The sequence below is a fragment of the Terrapene carolina genome, unplaced genomic scaffold, assembly GCF_002925995.2.
Source record: "Terrapene carolina triunguis isolate 2854851 unplaced genomic scaffold, T_m_triunguis-2.0 Scaffold238, whole genome shotgun sequence".
In the NCBI taxonomy this organism is placed as follows: Eukaryota; Metazoa; Chordata; order Testudines; family Emydidae; genus Terrapene; species Terrapene triunguis.
In genome coordinates this window covers 9374493-9393384 of record NW_020664589.1, presented here as the reverse complement: position 1 = coordinate 9393384, position 18892 = coordinate 9374493, and the positions used below count along the sequence as shown (strand labels likewise).

The window sequence follows — 18892 nt, the reverse complement described above, 5'->3', positions numbered from 1 at the left end:
CTAGAGATGGTAAAACAAGACAAAAAATTATGTTTAAAAACGTAACATATGTCAGACTTCTTAGGGGAAGTGTTTCAAAGCAGATAGGCATCAAATGCCTTCTGGAAGCTTTTGGTATTCCCAAATTTACAATTGAAATTTAACATCGTGTTTGAGACACATCTTTTAAGAGTAACCATATATTAGACATTCAAAATTAAGCAACCAGCAGACTAGCTAAGTCACTCATTCAATGGAAAAGTAATCTGTTAGTAAACAGCTATCCGGTTGTGGAAGTGGATTCTCTGTGCAGAGAAATTTGGAAAGCATAGTTGGACTCCACCTTTTAAACAGTCTTCTTTACGGTACACAGTTGTTTTAAGAGGATACTAGCAGGTCCTTCAACCCCAGATTTAGGCTTTGTAAACCTTTTTCTCTTAATTACAAAACCTTAAATTAAACCTTTCCATAAAAACATTCTTCAAAAAGTGGCAATTGGGTGGGGGATGTAGGACTTAAACATTCTTCTGGGGTGGTCTACTGGCCAAATTGCCACATTATCCTATTGAAAGAAAACTAGTCAGTAGAAACTTATCAGTCTTTTTTCATTATCCTTAATGAGTGAAGTGAAAAAGTAAATGGCATAAATAGGTAAATTCGATTATTAAAACTGAGAATTTTTAAACATCGAAGCAGCTGTTAGTAATACTGCGGACAATCATTTAAAAAAAGATCTTGGTCAGTTAAACAAGGTGTTTATGCAAATACTCATTACGTTATATTTCTTCCTAGTATATGTTAAATCCTCAACTCATTAGTCAAATCTGTCACTTAGTAGTAAGATCTCTCTGAAGCCGGTACCTTTCTTTTATGCAATTTCTTTAAAGCACCTACTTGGGTTGCCAACCCTCCAGGATTGTTCTGGAATTTCCAGGAATTAAAGATTAATCTTTAATTAAAGATTGTCATTGTGATGAAACTTCCAGGAATACGTCCAAGCAAAATTGGCAACCCTATCTACCACACTTGTGGGCACCATAAAATAATAGAACTAGAACAAACTTACATTCTCACGTACCATATTAATGTTTTCACACACATTTTATCACTTGCATCAGTTAGTAGTAAAATGTGGCATCTGAAACTGTGAAATCTTCTCTGACTCTTATTTCACTTAGTTCATGAATAATTTGCATGTCTTGGATCAACTTGTATTTCTTTTCTTTAGGACTAAATCTGAACCAGAGTCAAACTATGAGGAGGAAATGGTTTCTTGCAGCCAGATTGTGTATAATTACAATACAGAAAAGCCCAAAAAGGTAAATAATAAAAAAAAAGCTTTGCATTTATTTTCTCTGCTAGTTTTCTGATTCATTTATTAAAGCACACTCAACTTAAATCATACTTACAGTGTTCTTGGGTAGGTTTCTTTTCAGATAAATTATTTTTCTCTATTTGTAATTTGTGTGCAGTGGATAAAAGTTGGTCTCTAGTCACATTCACTGTTTACCCTGTATAGTCGGTCATTTTTCTTCCTGTTTGTGTGGATCTTTCGTGGAGCAATGGAGGAGAGAGAAACATTTTATAAAATGGGCATGTGTTGTGGTAAAACAAAAATTGGCAGAGGAACTAGGAGACAGGTGTTTGTACCTGAAAATACTTTTAACCCATTTTTAAGTTTCCTAGATTTTTATTTGACAGTGTCCCTTTTATATCCTTTTTGTCGGTTTATGGATATTTTTAAACTACTGTGCTAAATATGTAATATTGAAGTGACATGCCATTAAACGTTTGATCTACTGAATACTTTCGACCCATACATAACTTACTTTTTTTAAACTGTTTCTGTTTATAAGAAACACACTTGCATCATAACTGTCTCTCAACTTTTGTCTGTTAAGCAAACGTGCTATGTCTATCTGATGATACCAAAATAGTGCAGAGTCTCTAAACATTTAAAATAAAATACATTTGACCCTTTGACATGGAAACTCATGCTACATACTGTGACTGGTGCTTCGGTTTTTTAAATGACTAAGTGAACTGTTTTCAATATTTTAATCTCATGGTTTATTCTTTGGGACTAGGAGAAGTTCCTTATGTATGGTAGAGTTTGGTCTTGTTTAGACTGTAGAGGTAAAATGGTTAGTAACTGATTTCTAGGATACAACTGAACTGCTGTATCAAATCAGTGCCCATAAATAATAAGCAAGCACTATTTGTAGGGGTGGAAGCTAAAAAACTTTTGACTGAGAATATTGTTTGGTAAATCAAAGAAATCCAAATGAATAATAAGAGTGATATTGTGCAAAATACCTAATGAATAGTTGATTTGTCTTTTTCTATTTCAGGATACTGGATGGAAGACAGCCATTTGTCCAGATTATTGCCCCAACATGTATGAAGATATGCAGACATTGGCTAATGTGCTTCAATCGGATATTGGCCAAGATATGCGTGTCCATAATAGCACATTTCTATGGTTTATTCCTTTTGTTCAGTCCCTAATGGACCTCAAGGACTTGGGCGTGGCTTATATAGTAGAGGTGATTCACCATCTGTGCTCGGAAATCAAAGGCTTTCTCAGTGAAAGAGTCCAGCAGTGTGACAAAGTTTCTGAATTTTTCATCCTGATTCTGGTGTCAGTTGTTGAACTACACAGAAATAAAAAGTGCCTGCATTTGCTGTGGATTAGCTCTCAGGAATGGGTGGAAGCAGTAGTGAAATGTGCTAACCTTCCAACCATAGCATTTACGCGCTGCTCTGAAAAAGCACCTGGAAACTGTCCTAAAGTTACATCAGCAATATCTTCACAGGCTTCTAACTCTGTACAGCATGCTTGCGTGCAGTTGATACGCAGCCTTCTTCGAGAAGGCTACCAGTTAGGGCAGCAAACTGTTTGCAAGCAGTTTCTAGATAAACTCAATCTGCTTTTGCGGGGAAACTTACCTCTGGGTTGGCAGCTGAAGAACCGGGAAACTCAGGAATTGCAAATGTGTTTAAAGCAGGTAATAAGAAGTATAAAGGACAGATCATCAAATGCTTCCATACCTGTGGAAAATAGCGTGATTTGTACAAATTTGTCCACCATTCCTATAAAGCAAGAAAAAGGGACAGCCAGTGATAGGTATCAGATGAATATACAACACAGGGATAGCCTCAGTCCCCCATTTTCTTTAGCATCTGGGAGCGATGACGCTTGTCAAGAGAGTTCTTCCCCTAGAAGAAGAGGCATCGGGGAAGAGGAATATAGGGAAATGTCTTTTAACAATAGAAAATTATGTGTAACTGCAGAATGCCTTTTGACAGATATTAAAAAAGAACCTCATGAGAGGTCATTTCAGGAATGTGAACATCCCGATAGCTCTGGAGCAACAAAAATACACAAGAATACCCATAAAAATGGAAACTACCAAGTGCAGGGGAACCAAAATAAGAATAACTCCTTACTTAAACAGTGCTTCAATACAAGTCCTCAAGTCTCTGATTTCAAAAGTCATGCTATATTGGAAAGAGACGAAACAGAAGTGAGGATGCCAGAGTGTCTGAGTGCTCAGTCTTGTTCCAGTTCTCATGAAGACACTCACAGCTCAAATGGAAAAGATGGAAGTGGCTCCCCTAATTCCTGTTCAAAGTTTAAGATAGATCCTAATAAAATCACAAATTTGAAAACCCAGGTACAGAATGCTGATTGGACCACAAAACTACTACAGTTAATGAAGCAATCCGCTTCAAATTCAGAAGTAGACCAACAGTCTCACTCTGAGTCTCTCTATACAAGTAAAGATGGCAGCAGAGATCAGGAAGTGAATATTTTGAGTGAAGGTGAAACCTCAGTTAACTTTAATACTTCAAATGGTTCTGAAAATAAACAGGAGAACAGCATGAACAGTACTTTTCAAATCAAGCTGCTCTCTCTTAAGCAGGAATCAAATGATACCAAGGCAGATTATTCAAATTCCTTTAAAAAAGAGGCTGGCTTGGAAGAAAGTGAAAGTGGTGATGAAGACGACAATATTCCACTTGCTACGTTTAAACGTTATTTAAAGAAAAAGAGATCCTTTTCAAGAAGATCGAGTTCTTTGCCGAAGCCTTTACTGAATAAAGACCTTAACACAGAGATACCAGATCAAGGGCAGTATAATTCTGGCAGTTTATGCCCAAAGAGAGGTGACCTCAAAGAACAAAAAGTGAGCACGCAACGTACAGATGAAACTTCAGCAAATTTTAACATTCCATCTAGTTCTGAAAATAAAGGGGAGATACCTAGGAATGCTCCTCTAATCAGTCCGCTCTTGATTAAGCACGAGTCAACTGACAGACTGTCAGATTTTTCAAGATATTATAAAGGAGAAGGTGATTCAGAGGAAAAAAGAAATAGTGAAGATAATGCAGCAATTGCATGTGATTTGGTAAAAAAGAAATCTGGAGCTAGCCCCTTAACAGACTCTCAGATTGATAGAGACCTTGATAAATTATCCTTAGCTGCTTATGCCAAAGGTGTCAATTTTCCTGTTGATTCAAGCCAAGAACGCTCAATGCATCTGTGTGACATTAAAAGGAAAGTAAAAGGTGCTGTTAGATCATCCACAAAGGGCCAAAGTAATGAGTCCTCTTCTGATACAGATTGTCCCAACAATGAAGTCATTGTCATTTCAGATTCCTCCTCTGATGAGGAAAAAAAGTTGGGTATTAAGAAGCCAGTAAAAAAAGAGGTGTGTGTATGTCCAGAAAAACAACCTTTAACGTCTGGCTATGTTTCTGATAGTGCAAACAAAAAAGAGCAATTGAAGACTCATAGCTCTCCATTGCCATGTGAGGAACATAATTCTCAGTTTTTTGAGTTTGAAACTGAAGATGATGTCTTTTCAGTCTGGCAAGATTCTCAGATAAACGATGAAGAAGTGAATCAGGCACAGGAACAAGACTCTAACTTGACATCAACAAGTACTCCAGATAGTTTTGAGTTGGCAGATCGTATAAATGACTGGGGTTATGATACAGATTACATCAGTGATGATGTCATTGAAAAAACAGAAGAGATTGTTGAAAGGCAGGTAGATTCTCTCTCTCATAAGAAAGTTAGTAAAACTGGCACAAAATCTGAGGCACCTTTTCAAGAGCCTGCTATCAAGGGAAATGCAACTGCTCAGTCTGAGAATTTTACTCAGCCAGATGCTGTTGCTAAAGACCATGCCAAAAACACAGGCTTGATGGAGCCCAGAGCATCTACATCTAGTGTATCATTAGCTTCAAAGTTGACTATTAAGAAAAGCACTTTAAGCCCAGGCAAAAGTTTAGCAAAATCCAAGATGGTAAGAACTGCCCTTAGAAGTCCCAGAAAAATGAGCCTTAAAACTGTACAAAACAAAAAACTTCCTCAAACTAGTTCTAGAAATACTGAGCTTTGCAGGTCAACCCCTGCTGTAGTTCCTCCAAAGAAAGTTCGCCAATGTCCTGAGCCAACTTCAACTGTGGTAAAACTTGGCCTAAAAAAGGCCCCCCGCAAAGCATTTGAGTTATCCCAGCGATCCTTAGATAGTCTGGCTGAATTGCGCAGCTATGGGAAAGCTGCTGGGGCAGTTCAGACTCCACAGAAACAAAAAACTAAATTAATTGCTCCACAGAATCTAGTTATAAAACATAATAGAAAAATGTTAGCCTGCCAAGATCTTCAGTTTTTAAGGCAGATAAGACCCACACAAGTGGGGAGAGGGAAAAATCAGATAGGAAGTTCTGAGGGCAGAAGCAAAAAAATAACTAAAAAGTCTGATCCAAGGCATCCTATACAACAGCCTGTGGCTTTTGACCCAGTATCTGCTGCAGGAACTAGTGAAAAACAAAAAGAGAGGATAGCAGAGCAGATATGCTATCCCTCAAGCAATGATGGAAAAAAAGTGAGAAAAAGCTTCTCATCTGAGAGAGAGGAAGTCCAAACCACACATATGGATAAAATGGCGCCACATGCTTCTAAGGAATCTAACATGAAAATAGAAGAAAACAATATGGCAGGTCCTGCATTACAGATCGAATCATGTTTTTCTTCATCTTTAACTGGAGACTACAAAAATGAACCTGCAGAGAGAGAATATGTTGTCCCTCTGGTTTCCCCATCTACACCTCACTTTGAGGGGGCAACTCTGAAAGAGAGCAAGCCTACATTAAATGAAAACAGTGATGAAGATGATTTATTTTTAACTCAGTTAGATCCTGTGGATATGGAAATGTGTTCACAGATGGAAAATATTGGAGATATTATAATAGCTAGTGAAAAAGAGCCACTAGACACGGAAGTTGATGCTGCTGAAAGTCTGCTGCAGAATGAGCCCTTAGGTATTGTGAAGTGTAAGTACAAAGATTGTACAGAACAGGTGGACAAGACAGGGGAGTACTGTAGTAAGCATTCTGCCACCAATGCTTCAGATCATCTCTTTATCAAGCCAGGTTTACCACCTCCTAAGCCTGAAAAACCTTCCACTACTAAAAATTTCAGCTCAAATAGCTCTTCACGGAGTGCCAACCTCACCAAGTATTTTGAAAATAATTCAAAGCACTCATTGTCATCAAAAGCCAAGTCAAAAGTGGTAAAATCTAGTGTCTCCAAGACAGGGAATCCAAAAGCTGTATCAGCAGAGAACCAGATATTCAAGATCCCAAGTTTCAGCAGTAGTCTTCAGTCCCAGAGTTCCAGCAATGTTCTCCGGCCCCAGAACATGCAGACAAACAGTACTTCACGTTTTCCCAACAGGTCTGCCTCGGGGGCTCATTCAGGGCAAGAAAGAGGTCTCCCTTCCTTTCCACAAGCAAATGCTCTTGTCACTCAACAGCGTGATCATAGTATTTTTGTTACAGAGGTCCTGAAATGGAACTATGAAATGTTTGTCAACTTGAGCCAGTTTGGACTTCCATATAATCTTCTATCAATTATGGTCTCTGTTCCTGTCAAATTTCATGGATACAATGACTATTTTAATACATTTTTCCCCTTGATGATGCTAAATGCCTTTGAAACAGTAAGTAACTTACCTGCTTTTTTTATGAAACTGTTACCATTTTAAGTTTCTGTTTTCATCAAGCACAGAAAATTTTAGGAAGAGCTAAAAAGTGCTAGGTACCTGCTCATCTTAACTTCTGAAAATGTTACTGTGCCTTGATTTAAAAAAAAACAAAACAAAAAAAAAACCTTAATATTTGTACATCTCTGGGAAGGACAGGGTTAGAGGTTAAAAAGTTATAGATTAATTTAGTGCTCAAAAAAATGACAGCCCATGAGCACTGTTGCCATGCCTTCTCCACTCCCATCCACTACAACTGAGCTCTTTCAGTGCACTTTAAAAAGGCCACCTGCAAAGGGGAAAAATTGGGTTTGTGCTCCTTTTTCTTCATAGTGTATAAAGAAGGCCTAAAAGGGAAAATCTCAATGTCTTTTTACAATAAAAAGTCAGGTCTTGGCTATTTTGTTTTCCAAAATATATTAAGAATGAATAGATCAGTCAAGCTTCTGACATCAAGAAACTTTGCAAAAGAGATCCAATTGATATGGGAAATGATCTTATTTCAGACTGCTTAAAACTTTAACCTCAGTGTAACATGAACACTTGCTGGAAAAGTGTTCTGCTAAAGATACAATATCCCTGCCCCTTCAATTAAGGAAGAGCTCTGTGTAAGCTTGAAAGCTTGTCTCTTTCACCAACAAAAGTTAGTCCAATAAAAATTACCTCACTCACCTTGTCCCTTCACTTAGAGTCTGAGAGTGCTTTCAAGCCTCACCTCTGCATCCTCCAAAAAGTCCTCCAGCAGAAACAGGGCAGATAAGACTTGCCATTCCTGATATTTCGAAGGTAAAAAAAACAGAAAAACTGTTTTTGGAGCGGACTGGTAAGAAAAACTCTTTCAGGCTTCTTTCTTTATTTTTTGCACAAATATTAAATGTTGTTCCATTTTGAAGGTCACCTTATATCTTGACCTGCAACAGTACCATCTGTTTCACTTCATTTCTGCCAGTTCAGTACTGGTGCTCTTTGCTAGTCATGACAAATCATGGTGTAATTTTAGAACATGTAATTTATCCTTATGAAAAACAGCCTCCGAAAATATTTTCATATAACTTCCACTTTTATTACGTGCAGGTTTCACAGGAATGGATAGAAAACCAGAAAACAAGAGAGAAAAATAGTTATCATTTGCACTTACAAAATTTCTGTGCTGACTTGAATCGAGCAGATTTTACAGGTGAGTATTTATGAAAACACCCAGTTTTCTGGGGAAATAGGCAAAAATACAATGAATTGAATTAATGAATTAAAACTGAGTGGTAGAAATAGGTGTAGGATATGCACAAAGCTGAGTGCTCAAATTTATGTTGTGGTTACAGGTCAAGCATGAGGTTTAGTTACAAATACAGTGATGAGCTTGGTATAAATGCATAGACAGAAAGGTACCTTATTGCCAATCTAGAGAAAACGTATTGTGCTAGTTGAATATGGCACAACTATTACTCCTAATTGTGTAGGAGCAGTTTGCATGTGACATCCAGAATGCCCAAATTTATAAGACTTTTCCATTGTTTATTTGAAAAGGGTACAAAATATGTGTTGGTGAAAAGTACCCCTTGCAAGGAATTCATGCTTCAAAATTGTTCGCTATGCGAAGCTGTTTTCTAAATATTTTAATATATCAGATCTGACCCATTTAGAAATGTTTGATGACAAATTTCTTGGAAAAGGAGATGGGATTGAAATAGCTTTTTGGCTTATTTTGGTTTCATGTATCTGATCTGAGTTCAAGATTGGCAACCAGGAACTCTTGAGTTATAATCCTGCTTCTTGCATGGATTCCTTGAGCAGGTCACACACTGTAAAGTCTGCATTTCTGTAACTTTTAACCATTTTAAAACTTAGATGCATATTTCAGAAGTGCCTGCAATAAATGAATAATGCAGTGGTTACCCAAATACGGCTGGCTGTGCCTATTTTAATTTTTACATTGTTCCCGGTAGCATGCATTCGGGAAAGTGATCTGGCAAAACAGCTTCATCCAAAGGAGGACGACTTGATCTTTTTGGTGGTGCCTGAAAAACAAAACACCTTTGCAGAAGAAAGCGAGATGGAGAGCCATCTAGTGTATCATGTTGGTTTTGTGACCCGCTTCTCCCGTGCATCACTCCGTGAAACAAGTAAGTAAAAGTTGTAGAGAGAAGTTATAGTATTAGTCCACTAGGATAGGAGCTGGTTCTTTTTGCATGATGACACCATATCCTTTTATTCCCTCCAAAGTCATATTTTTCTAAATCCATTCTAACTGGTACATTTTTAACTTATTTTATTTGTGTTTATTATTTCCTTTTCAGTGCTTGTCTTCAATGGCTAGCTTAGCAAGAGTTTCTGCAACAAATCTATTGTCTAATCATCTGAATATAGAATTGAGAACCCTTTTAATCTCCAAACAAATGTGGCTTGTAAAGGTTATAACAGTGCCACTGTTAGTATTTGATCAGACCTTTCATGTTTGTAGTTCCAAAATTAAAATGTTACCTTTATTTGGGCCTGTCCCTTAATTTAGAGTTTCCAAAGTGTTATTAATTAATCAAGAATTAACAATTCGTCAATCAATAACCAATTAATTACCAATAATAAAAAAAGTGATTGTTTAGTGAGAGGGATTCTCTTGTGTCCGGGTTAATTTAATAATAACAAACCTTGGATAAGTCAGCTTGATTGGATTTATTAACACTTAGTAAACACAGCACATACACTGAGAGAAATAGTTACCAACAGCGGTGAAAGACCTTTCCCTATATTTCCCTGACAGCGTGCATTTTTCCTGATTTCTAAGGGCAATTATTTTTACTCTTATCGTGTATCGTTCTGGTCCTTATGTATTACCTCTTTTTGGTACAAACTTCTTAATTTGGATATTTCCAAGATTCCCCCTAACATTGCAACTTTTGAACTGTCTCCACATCTGTTGGCTAGTCATTTTTTATGCCCTTTTTTAGACATTTATTTGTTTTGTGTCTTTCAGGTAGTACATTGATAAAATACCTCCGACAACCATTTTCAAAATATTCTCAGGGTTACTGCTCAGTAAAATTCCACTCTGTAAAGTTAGCTTCATCTTCCCTGTGAAACATCATGGGAGCCTTGCTCTCAGGCAAGCCTCAAAATCTTTCTTGGTCTAGCTGAAGTGTCATCAAAGCCTTTTACGGGTACCATCTTTTTCTATTTTAAAAAATTTATGGAGACCCCAGGAATCAAATCCTTACTCAGCGAAAGTGGGCCATATGATTAAGTGGCGATTTCCCTATCTCTTTTGAAACTCTGTTTATGGTTTTTATATACCCCCTCCCTCAAGGTCATGTGTTGCTGCTACCCTGGTAAAAATAGGACTCCCTTTATAACACCCAACACTGTGTTCCTTAGCTGGCTGAAAAGGTTTCTGTTTAGTTATGTTATACACTTATTTCCCACACGAGTTGAATGCACTTCTTTTACAACACTTACTCCTGGGAAGTAATAGACCAAGAGTCTAATCCTCATGTGCCTCCCATATAGCTGACCTAGACATTGTTTCTTGGACCTAGCTGTAAGACTCTTCAGTGCGTCGTGTGGTAAACTAGAAGTGGAGATCTGCTGTAATGGGTGTATAACATTTTTATATAAAGTTGGTGTAGCAGGGTGCGCACTCACCAGTGCAGTGCCTCCTGCTGGTCGTCCGGGAATTAGCTCATCCATCTCAGGATCACCCTCCTCTGGCCGGTTTCTCACCCTCTGTTACCTGCCCTGTTGTCTCCACCACCTCTGGCCCGGTGTCCCTTACCTTGGGGTGCTGCCCCACGACAGTGCTTCTACACTCTGGTTCTCCCCTCCTGGGGGAGCCCCAACCCCCTATACCCACCTTGCCTCAGTGGCTACTGCCAGTCGTCATCTAACCCCTTCTCTCAGGGGCAAACTGCAGTCTGAAATGGCCGCTCATCACTGGCTAGGGGGTTGGACCTGCTGCCTTTTCTTGGCCTAGCTGCCTCCCTGCAGCCCTAGTACCTCCTCAGGCTTTTGCTGCAAGGCCTCAGCCTGGGAGGTCGCCAGGCCAGAGCTCCCCAGCTCAGCCTGCCCTTTCCCAGTACTGCTCTGTCCAAAGTACCCCTGCCTGCTCTCCTAGGCAGCCTGGTCCCCTCTGCTCCCCAGCTGGAGCGAGAGTCTCTCACTCTCCCAGCCTGCCCTTTTATCAGGGCCAGCTGTGCCCTAATTGGGTGCAACCACACCTGTGGCTGACTACCCAACCAGCCTCCCCTGGCTGCTTTTAACCCCTTTCTGACTGGAGCGGGGTGACTGCCCCGCTACAGTTGGTTAAAGCCTTGGTATTCTGTCCAAGTAAAGATTGACAGTGAATAAGTGCTGTGTGTACTCTTTGGGCCCTGTCCTGTAAGATGCTGAGCATCCTAACAATTTCAGCTGGAAGATGTTCAACATCTCCCAGAATCCAGCTGCAATGCACTAAGATGTGTTGGAGTGAAGAATTGCAGGAGTAGTTAAATTTGTATTTGAAAAGAAATGTAACCATCAAACTTGAAACGTTAATGTGAGAAGAATAAAATGTATGGTTGCTTTCCCATGATGCTCTTTCTTTTAACAGGGCAAAATGAGCAGCATGTTGTCTGTCACCTTTCCGTCCAAACTCGAGGCAATTTGTCATACTACATAAACCAGCCAGTGAAATGTGTAGTGGTCAGCTCTCTAGTGACTACACAACGAAGGTTCAAAGGTCTGCTACTGTTGAGCAGGAGTCCTCTGGCTAAACCCATCATAAATCCAAGTTACACTGACTTCTGTCCCAGGGATTTGAATGTAACTTCCGAGAGCACTGTAAGTCCTGTAACTAAGTAGTAAAGAGATGAGGTACTGAGGGATGGCAAGTGAGCATTTTCATATCTTATTTTACCAATTTTGCTAAATTATTAGAAAAGCCATCCCAGTAGTTGGGTGCTCACTGAATGTAGTATTGGGCAGCTGAGCCGGGTTCAAAAGCATCTTTGAGTCTCAAACTGGATGCCAGCTTGTTGGAGTTGATGAACTGTGTGTCTGTATAAGGGGCTGAACATAGGTTCAGATGCCTCTTTTTTGTTTTGATTTATGGCGCTGTATTGATATCTGTTTTAATCAAGAAGCACTCCCCTGTCTGCTGTTTGGTGGAGAAATATCTGCTTAGGCGTTGAGGGGGTGGTGGTAGAAAGGTAAAACCAAAGGAAGGCCTGGGAGACCTAAAATCCTCTTAGTAGCAGCCTTCAGGTCAGGGGTGTGCTGTGCAGAGAGAAAACTCAGTCTCAGAAGTGTGCGCACTCTATAAGCTCTCCAAACCGAGGGCACGACCAGAAACAAACCGAAAGCACAGAAACTTTCATTGATGACTTCAGTTAATAGGACATTCTTTTTTTCCCTGTAGACTTCCTACATGAGAGACTACAATGCAGATCAGAAGAAGGCTATTGAAACTGCTTATGCTATGGTGAAGGAGCATCCAAGACTTCCCAGAATCTGCCTGATCCATGGGCCACCTGGGACAGGGAAATCAAAAACTATTGTTGGACTCCTGTACCGTATTCTGACAGAGGTAGGTGAATATGGTTACATACTCCATCAGGCATTCCACCTTTGCTCACACAAGAGAAGCAGTGAAATGAAGTAGTTGGCGACATGAACTAAATGTAATTATTCTTAAAGTATTTATTGTAGTAACTACTAGGGAATATAACTCATTCACTTTTATTTGTTTGGTACTGAATAAGAGGCTGTGAATTTCATTGTATACTAGCTGTGACTCTGGTATTGAAACACCGCATGCATTTTGGAAAATAAATGTATTAGTTCCAGCAATGCTCAAAAAACAAAATGCATAAAACTACTTTGCCTAGCTGTTGCATAGTTAGCAAGGTAAGAAAACTGAGTCATCTATCACACTTAAATTAAAAATCTTAATCTTTTTTTGACCACTTCTAATACAGAAGACTGGAACTTGAAACATCACACCTGTTAAGTTTTCATGTTAACCCCCTGTACATTAGCCAAATGTATCTCCATTAAATAGAATTCATGCCAATACTTTCCAGTTTAAGCAGAAGTCATTGCTACTCACTGTTAAGCTTGGATGGTTCCCTGACAGAGGTCCCAGTAAAGCAGCCTTCCAGATTAAGCATATCCTGTTTGAGAGGAGTGTACTGTCTAACATTTGAAATTAAAAATCTGGACTAAACTGCTGGTTTTGATGTCTTGTTTATTAACCTGCAGAGGTCTGGGAATGAGAATCGAGCTCAAAACTTGAATGCCAAGATCAAGCGAAACCGTATTCTGGTTTGTGCACCATCCAATGCTGCTGTTGATGAACTCATGAAAAAGATAATCCTGGAATTCAAAGAAAAATGCCAAGACAGAAAAAATCCTTTGGGTATGAAAGTTTATTTCTATATATAAAATGGGTAACATTGAAGGAGAAAAGGGAACTGTTTAACCAGGATGCAATCGCTTCATATCATCACTTATTCATAAAGCATGTGTACAATTACAGTGCTATACAGATAAGAATAAGATATGTTCTCCCCACAGAAGAACATAATCAGTATGACCTCACACTCCCTATTGATTGCTTTCATATGTTTCTCTAAAATGTGCATGGTATAACTTGTTTGTCAGTGACTATATTGCTTTAATAGCAAGCCCTTACAAATTTGCAGTTTGAAATCACGATCATTGACCCTTTTCCTCTTTTTGTGTTAAAGTATTAATACACTTCTTTCTCAATATGGCTCAAAGGCTTGGATGGAAGACTTCCATCTTTATACTGAAACTATTGGAATTTCCAGCTCTGATAAGTTTGAGTTGCCATTAAAGGTCAGGGTAAAATGCTTTTGCAATATATTCTGGAATCGGTTCACTTTGTGGTTCTATTTTCTCTCCTTGTTTGTGCTTATGTGAAATTGACAATGTTTAAGCAAAGGGTGGGATTGCTCTCTACTTTGGTGGGTCAGTGTTAGGAGCAGTGAATTACTAGTGGGGAATATTCCAGTATAAGGGCAAAATACTGCTGTCAGAACTGCATGCACTGTTTTTTAAACATGGCTTCACTGAAGCTCTCAAGGATTCTTCCATATAGCTGATGTTAACTCCATATTCATGTGCTTGCATTTCTGACTGTGATCTCATAGCAGATATGTAAATGTGCATCAGAAAATGCCCTTTAAATGAGAAATATTGTAAATAATGAAGTCTAGCATATATCCGATAATGAAGTCTAGCATAACTAGCTCCTATCTTGAATCTATAATCTGAAACTGTGGTTTATATACAGGAAATTGTGGAGATATAAACTTAGTGCGACTAGGTCCAGAAAAGTCAATAAGCATTGATGTCCTGAGATTCAGCCTGGACAGCCAAGTTAGCCACAGAATGAGTAAGTAACAAGCAAAAAAGACGACTTCAGTTTCCTTTATAAGAATATAGTCTTGAGGCTGGTTATGCTATGTGCTCAGTTCCACTGGACACAAAGGAGAAGTGTCGTGAAGGTGGGTATTTATAGAACAGCCTATATTATGCCACAGTGCTTTTATAAGGAACTTGTTTTCTCTAAGGGCCTCAGAAGGGGGACACTGTCAATATAAATTTGGCCTAAAACTTAAATTTTGTATTTTTTTTAAAGTAAACAGCTTTTATAAGGCCAATAGATTTTCCCCACAAATAAAAATCTACTGAGAACATTTGCATTTAAACAAACCCTTCTGTAGCATTTGAAATCTAGACACTGAGGCATTTAAAAACCTGACTAATAAATAGAAAGGACACTGACTTCATTGATTTTCGTTGTCCAAGGTGAGAGATGCAGGAAGTAAAAGGAGTATAAATAATGACAAGTAAACTGATTGCCAGTCCATTCATTCTTAATAATCTAAGGTGGTGCTAGTGACATAGTTTAAAAAAAAAAATTGGTCTAACATTTAAATTTCTCCTTTAATTTCCTCCTCATTTTATTTTCATAGACCGGGGACAACCTGGCTGTGACCAGGATATTCACAGGAAAAAGGAAACCCTGGATCGCCAGCTGGACAGTCTGTCTCGGCAGCGTGCCATGGATAGATGTGATAAGAGGCAGAAGGTAGTTTTAATTTTGCTTTGTAGTTTTTTTTCATACATCTTCATTTCAGTGGAGGCTCAGTCCACAAGAGTTCTTCTTTCTAAACCTAATATACCTTTCTCAATTGTGATTGGAAGCAACATCTTCTTTCATCCCTCCAACCTCATGGCACTTATTGACCAATACTGTTAAAATAAGCCAGGAACTAAGAGCCTTCCACCATGGAGGCATTTGTCTCTGTCATTAAGCTGTGTCAAAGTTCTAGATAAGGTAATATACAGACCTGGAACTCTAAGGCAGTTTGCAGGATCCTTCATTTACTTAGTGGTCAGCTAGAGGGAATAGTCCTTTCTAGCTAACTGTAATTGGCACTTAAAAACTTTCATGAATTCATTTTCATGTGTGTTTTAAAGCTTAGATTTTTTTTTTTACCTTTAACCATGGAATTGGATACATATCGAGCAGTGTTGTTATGCTAAACAATCAGTTCCACCTTTTATTTAGCTGTGACACTGATTATCTTTCCCAGACTTGAAGAAGAGCTGCATGTAAGCTCGGAATCTTGTCTCTCTCACCAACAGAAACTGGTCCAATGAAAGATATTACCTCACCCACCTTGTCTCTTTACATATCAAGCAGTCAGACAAGAAACATTTTTGTGACTGTTTGTTACACTTTACTTCACTTATAAGTCTCCCATCAATTTTTGCTTTAAACACTTGGTATACCTGTGTGTTGCAGCTACTTGATAGTAAATTACAATGCTTAGCTTCATGGAGACAAGCCAGTGTAGTGTGTTTAGGAATCTAAATATCTTACGTTGTAGACAGCTCACAATTGTGTATCTTTTCTAAGAAACTGTGGTTTGCATATACAGGTGCACTTAGATATTAAAAGGCTGTAAGTTGAACATGTTTAGATGTTAGAAAACCTTAAGGCCATAGGAGAACAAAGGAAATGTGCATCGTTAATTACTCTTGATACAAATATTTCAGTTCATATCTTTCTTTCAGAGTCAAAAGTTAGATGAGGAAATTGCCAGACTTTCAACGGAGCGGCAACAACTCACTTCCCAACTGAGGAAGGTAGGAATCTTTCCTCAGGGCAACTCTTTAAAACAAACTTGGTTAATTTGTATAGATGCATCATCTTTTCATCTTTTACAAAAGAGACGGTTCTTGGTTTTGAGGTTGCTGGGAGGATTTAAAAGTAACTAAAGAAAACTTGAGTGAAAATCCAGGTACATTCTGCTGGCAGGATTCTGTAAAGAAACAGATGGGAAATGTGTTAAAAATATATCATTAGTTTAGGGTGAATTTTAAAATATTGATCAATCTACCCACTTGAGCATTGTTAGGAGCAACAGACTATTGGGGAGACATCTATTATATATGAACTCTTTCCCTCAGGACTCCCTCCCTTCACCACCCTGCTCCTAAACATCTGGTTGAAATACACTTAAATGTTTTTAAGCAAGTCAGCACACAGGAATTGGGGGAATTACTTGGCTTATGGAGAATGATGGGGTTATGTAAAGTAATTTGATATGCTCTTAGAGGTGGAAACACACTCTGATGCGGAGCTCTTTTACAAAAAGCAGAAAATAGGGCCAAACTACAGTCTGCTGTCCCAGGCATCATGAAAGCTTGATCTGTAACAGATATAGGCATGACTCCCTACTTTGTCCTAAGGAGTTAAGGAATGTGGTGATGGTGAACTAATTTTAATACAACAATTATAAAGTCTGGATTGTATACATACAGACATAAAACTACACTTCCAATGAAGTTTACATCCTGTATAGCAATGTCTTGTAAACTACATAGAGATATTGTTGTGTTTGGGAGTTAGTGAGAGTAAAACCTTAGTCAGGCAGTTTTAAAATATTTGTTTCATGTTCAGTTTCTTTTGGTATGAGCTAATATCCCTCCAAAGGAGCTGACTTCAGCGTAACCATATGTTTAGCTGTTTGAATTGGCCAAACTGGTAGATGCTGTTATCACAAGTCAAAACAGATGATTAAGAAAATTTTAACTCTGTCTAAAAGAAGCACGATATTAAGAGTCCTGCCCTTGTACTCAAAGGTCGGAGGGCGCCCTCAGGAAGTGCAGGCTAGCATCATCTTGGAGTCCCACATCATCTGTTGCACATTGAGCACAAGCGGAGGCTTTCTGCTGGAGTCTGCTTTTCGCCGGCAAGGACTTGACCCTTTCAGCTGTGTCATTGTGGATGAGGTCAGCAAAGCTTATTAGTAACTATAATCAGTTTAGTATTGATGGCAACAGCTGCAGCATGATATTTGGAAGGATGGGGAAACGTCCATTATAAGCTAACATTTTTTTTGTTGAAGTCTTTCCTCAATACTGCTTTGTGGCTTCTGATGATAAGCTCTCCTCAGTGCCAGAGCCAGACCATAATCCCCAAACTACCTTCTCTTCTGCTTACATCAGAAGGATAAGGCTACACACACTGTTTCTCAGCCAGTGGCCTGAGGCCTTTGTAAATAGGCCTTTTTTGTCCTAGTTATAAATAGCAACCATCTGAGTCCATGTTCTACCACTTAGCAAAGTCTGGGAGATCCCAGACCTGTGAAAGGCGAGAACAGTGTCAAAGTTCATTACTTCTATCATGTATCTGTTACTCAGGTGGGAGATTAATTTGAATTAATCTAAACCATTGGTTTTCAAACTATGGGGTGTGCCGCTGTGTGGGGGCACAAGGACCTGACTAGTTCTGAATTTGTCTTGTTTCTTGAAAATATTCCTCTCACTAGCTGAGTCTCCTGGTTCACCTGCTGCTGTGAGATTCTAAGAACAAGGAGCAGGGGAGGACTAAGAGAGTGTGGCCCCTCCCTTTGAAGGAGATTGGGGCGGGGGAGCATTCCATCTTGTTCACCTCTCCGGAGGCTGAAGTGCATGTGCCCCCTTGGGAGGTAGTTCCTGCCTGCACAGGCCCATGCACGTGTGCTTGGGATTGCACCAGAGCCAAAGGATCCTGTAGCCTGTGAGTGACTTTGGGAGTCCCAGGGGTGGGGACCTGGCTTCCTGCATATCCCAGGAAGGAGGATGCTTGTGGGCTGGGGAGCAGCAGGTTGCCCTGGCCAGAATGGCCTCCCAAACTACAGACATCCGCAGAAATACTGTTTTTTAGAAAGAGAGGGATGCACATGGGACATGAATCTCTGAAGGTGAGCACAGCAAAAAAAAGTGTTGGAAACTTTCCAGATTGATGGGTTATAAATGTATCTGTTTTAGAGAGCAAGGAATATTTGCTTTGCATGTAATTTCATGTTGGGAGCAATTTATTTTGGTTTTCTTCACTCAGATTTCTTAAGCAAAGCAATTTTCCCCCCCCCCACCCCCCCTTTTTTTTTAAACTTTGAAAAATAAATGTGTCTGTGTTGGGTTATTCTGGGTACATTACTGGAAATGTAACACTTATGTTTCCTCTTTTTGGCTTACAACTCCTCCTTCATTTATTCCTGCTTGTGTATATGAAAGGCGGGGCAGTCATGTGAGGTTGAAACTCTAATTCCACTGATTCATCGCTGTAGTAAACTTGTCCTTGTTGGAGATCCCAAGCAGCTCCCTCCTACTGTAATATCTATGGTAAGCAGATTGTATTTGTACCTTTGGTAATGGAGTTGTATAATGGAAATAGTGAAAGGACAACAACATCTAGTAGCACAGACTGCATAAAAGTATGTAATCAAGGCTAGATAGGACAATTTGAACATATAGAATATAGGGGGGAAAAGGATGGTCCAGTGGTCAGAGCACTAGCCTGGGACTCAGGT

The 18892-nt window shown here is 39.1% G+C and overlaps 1 protein-coding gene across 3 annotated transcripts in view; it reads left to right on the top strand.

Moving 5' to 3' along the window:
* Positions 1-18892, top strand: part of SETX (senataxin) — a 42825-nt gene that overhangs the window by 9161 nt on the left and 14772 nt on the right. For all 3 annotated transcript variants that reach the window (XM_024193080.2, XM_024193081.3, XM_024193082.2), the window contains 12 exons: positions 1208-1298; positions 2331-6992; positions 8109-8211; positions 8978-9154; positions 11611-11840; positions 12418-12585; positions 13260-13416; positions 14317-14418; positions 15002-15117; positions 16110-16181; positions 17181-17330; positions 18597-18704. In XM_024193080.2, coding sequence (XP_024048848.2) covers positions 1208-1298; positions 2331-6992; positions 8109-8211; positions 8978-9154; positions 11611-11840; positions 12418-12585; positions 13260-13416; positions 14317-14418; positions 15002-15117; positions 16110-16181; positions 17181-17330; positions 18597-18704 — 6136 coding nt within the window. The remainder of the gene's footprint in view (positions 1-1207; positions 1299-2330; positions 6993-8108; positions 8212-8977; positions 9155-11610; positions 11841-12417; positions 12586-13259; positions 13417-14316; positions 14419-15001; positions 15118-16109; positions 16182-17180; positions 17331-18596; positions 18705-18892) is intronic.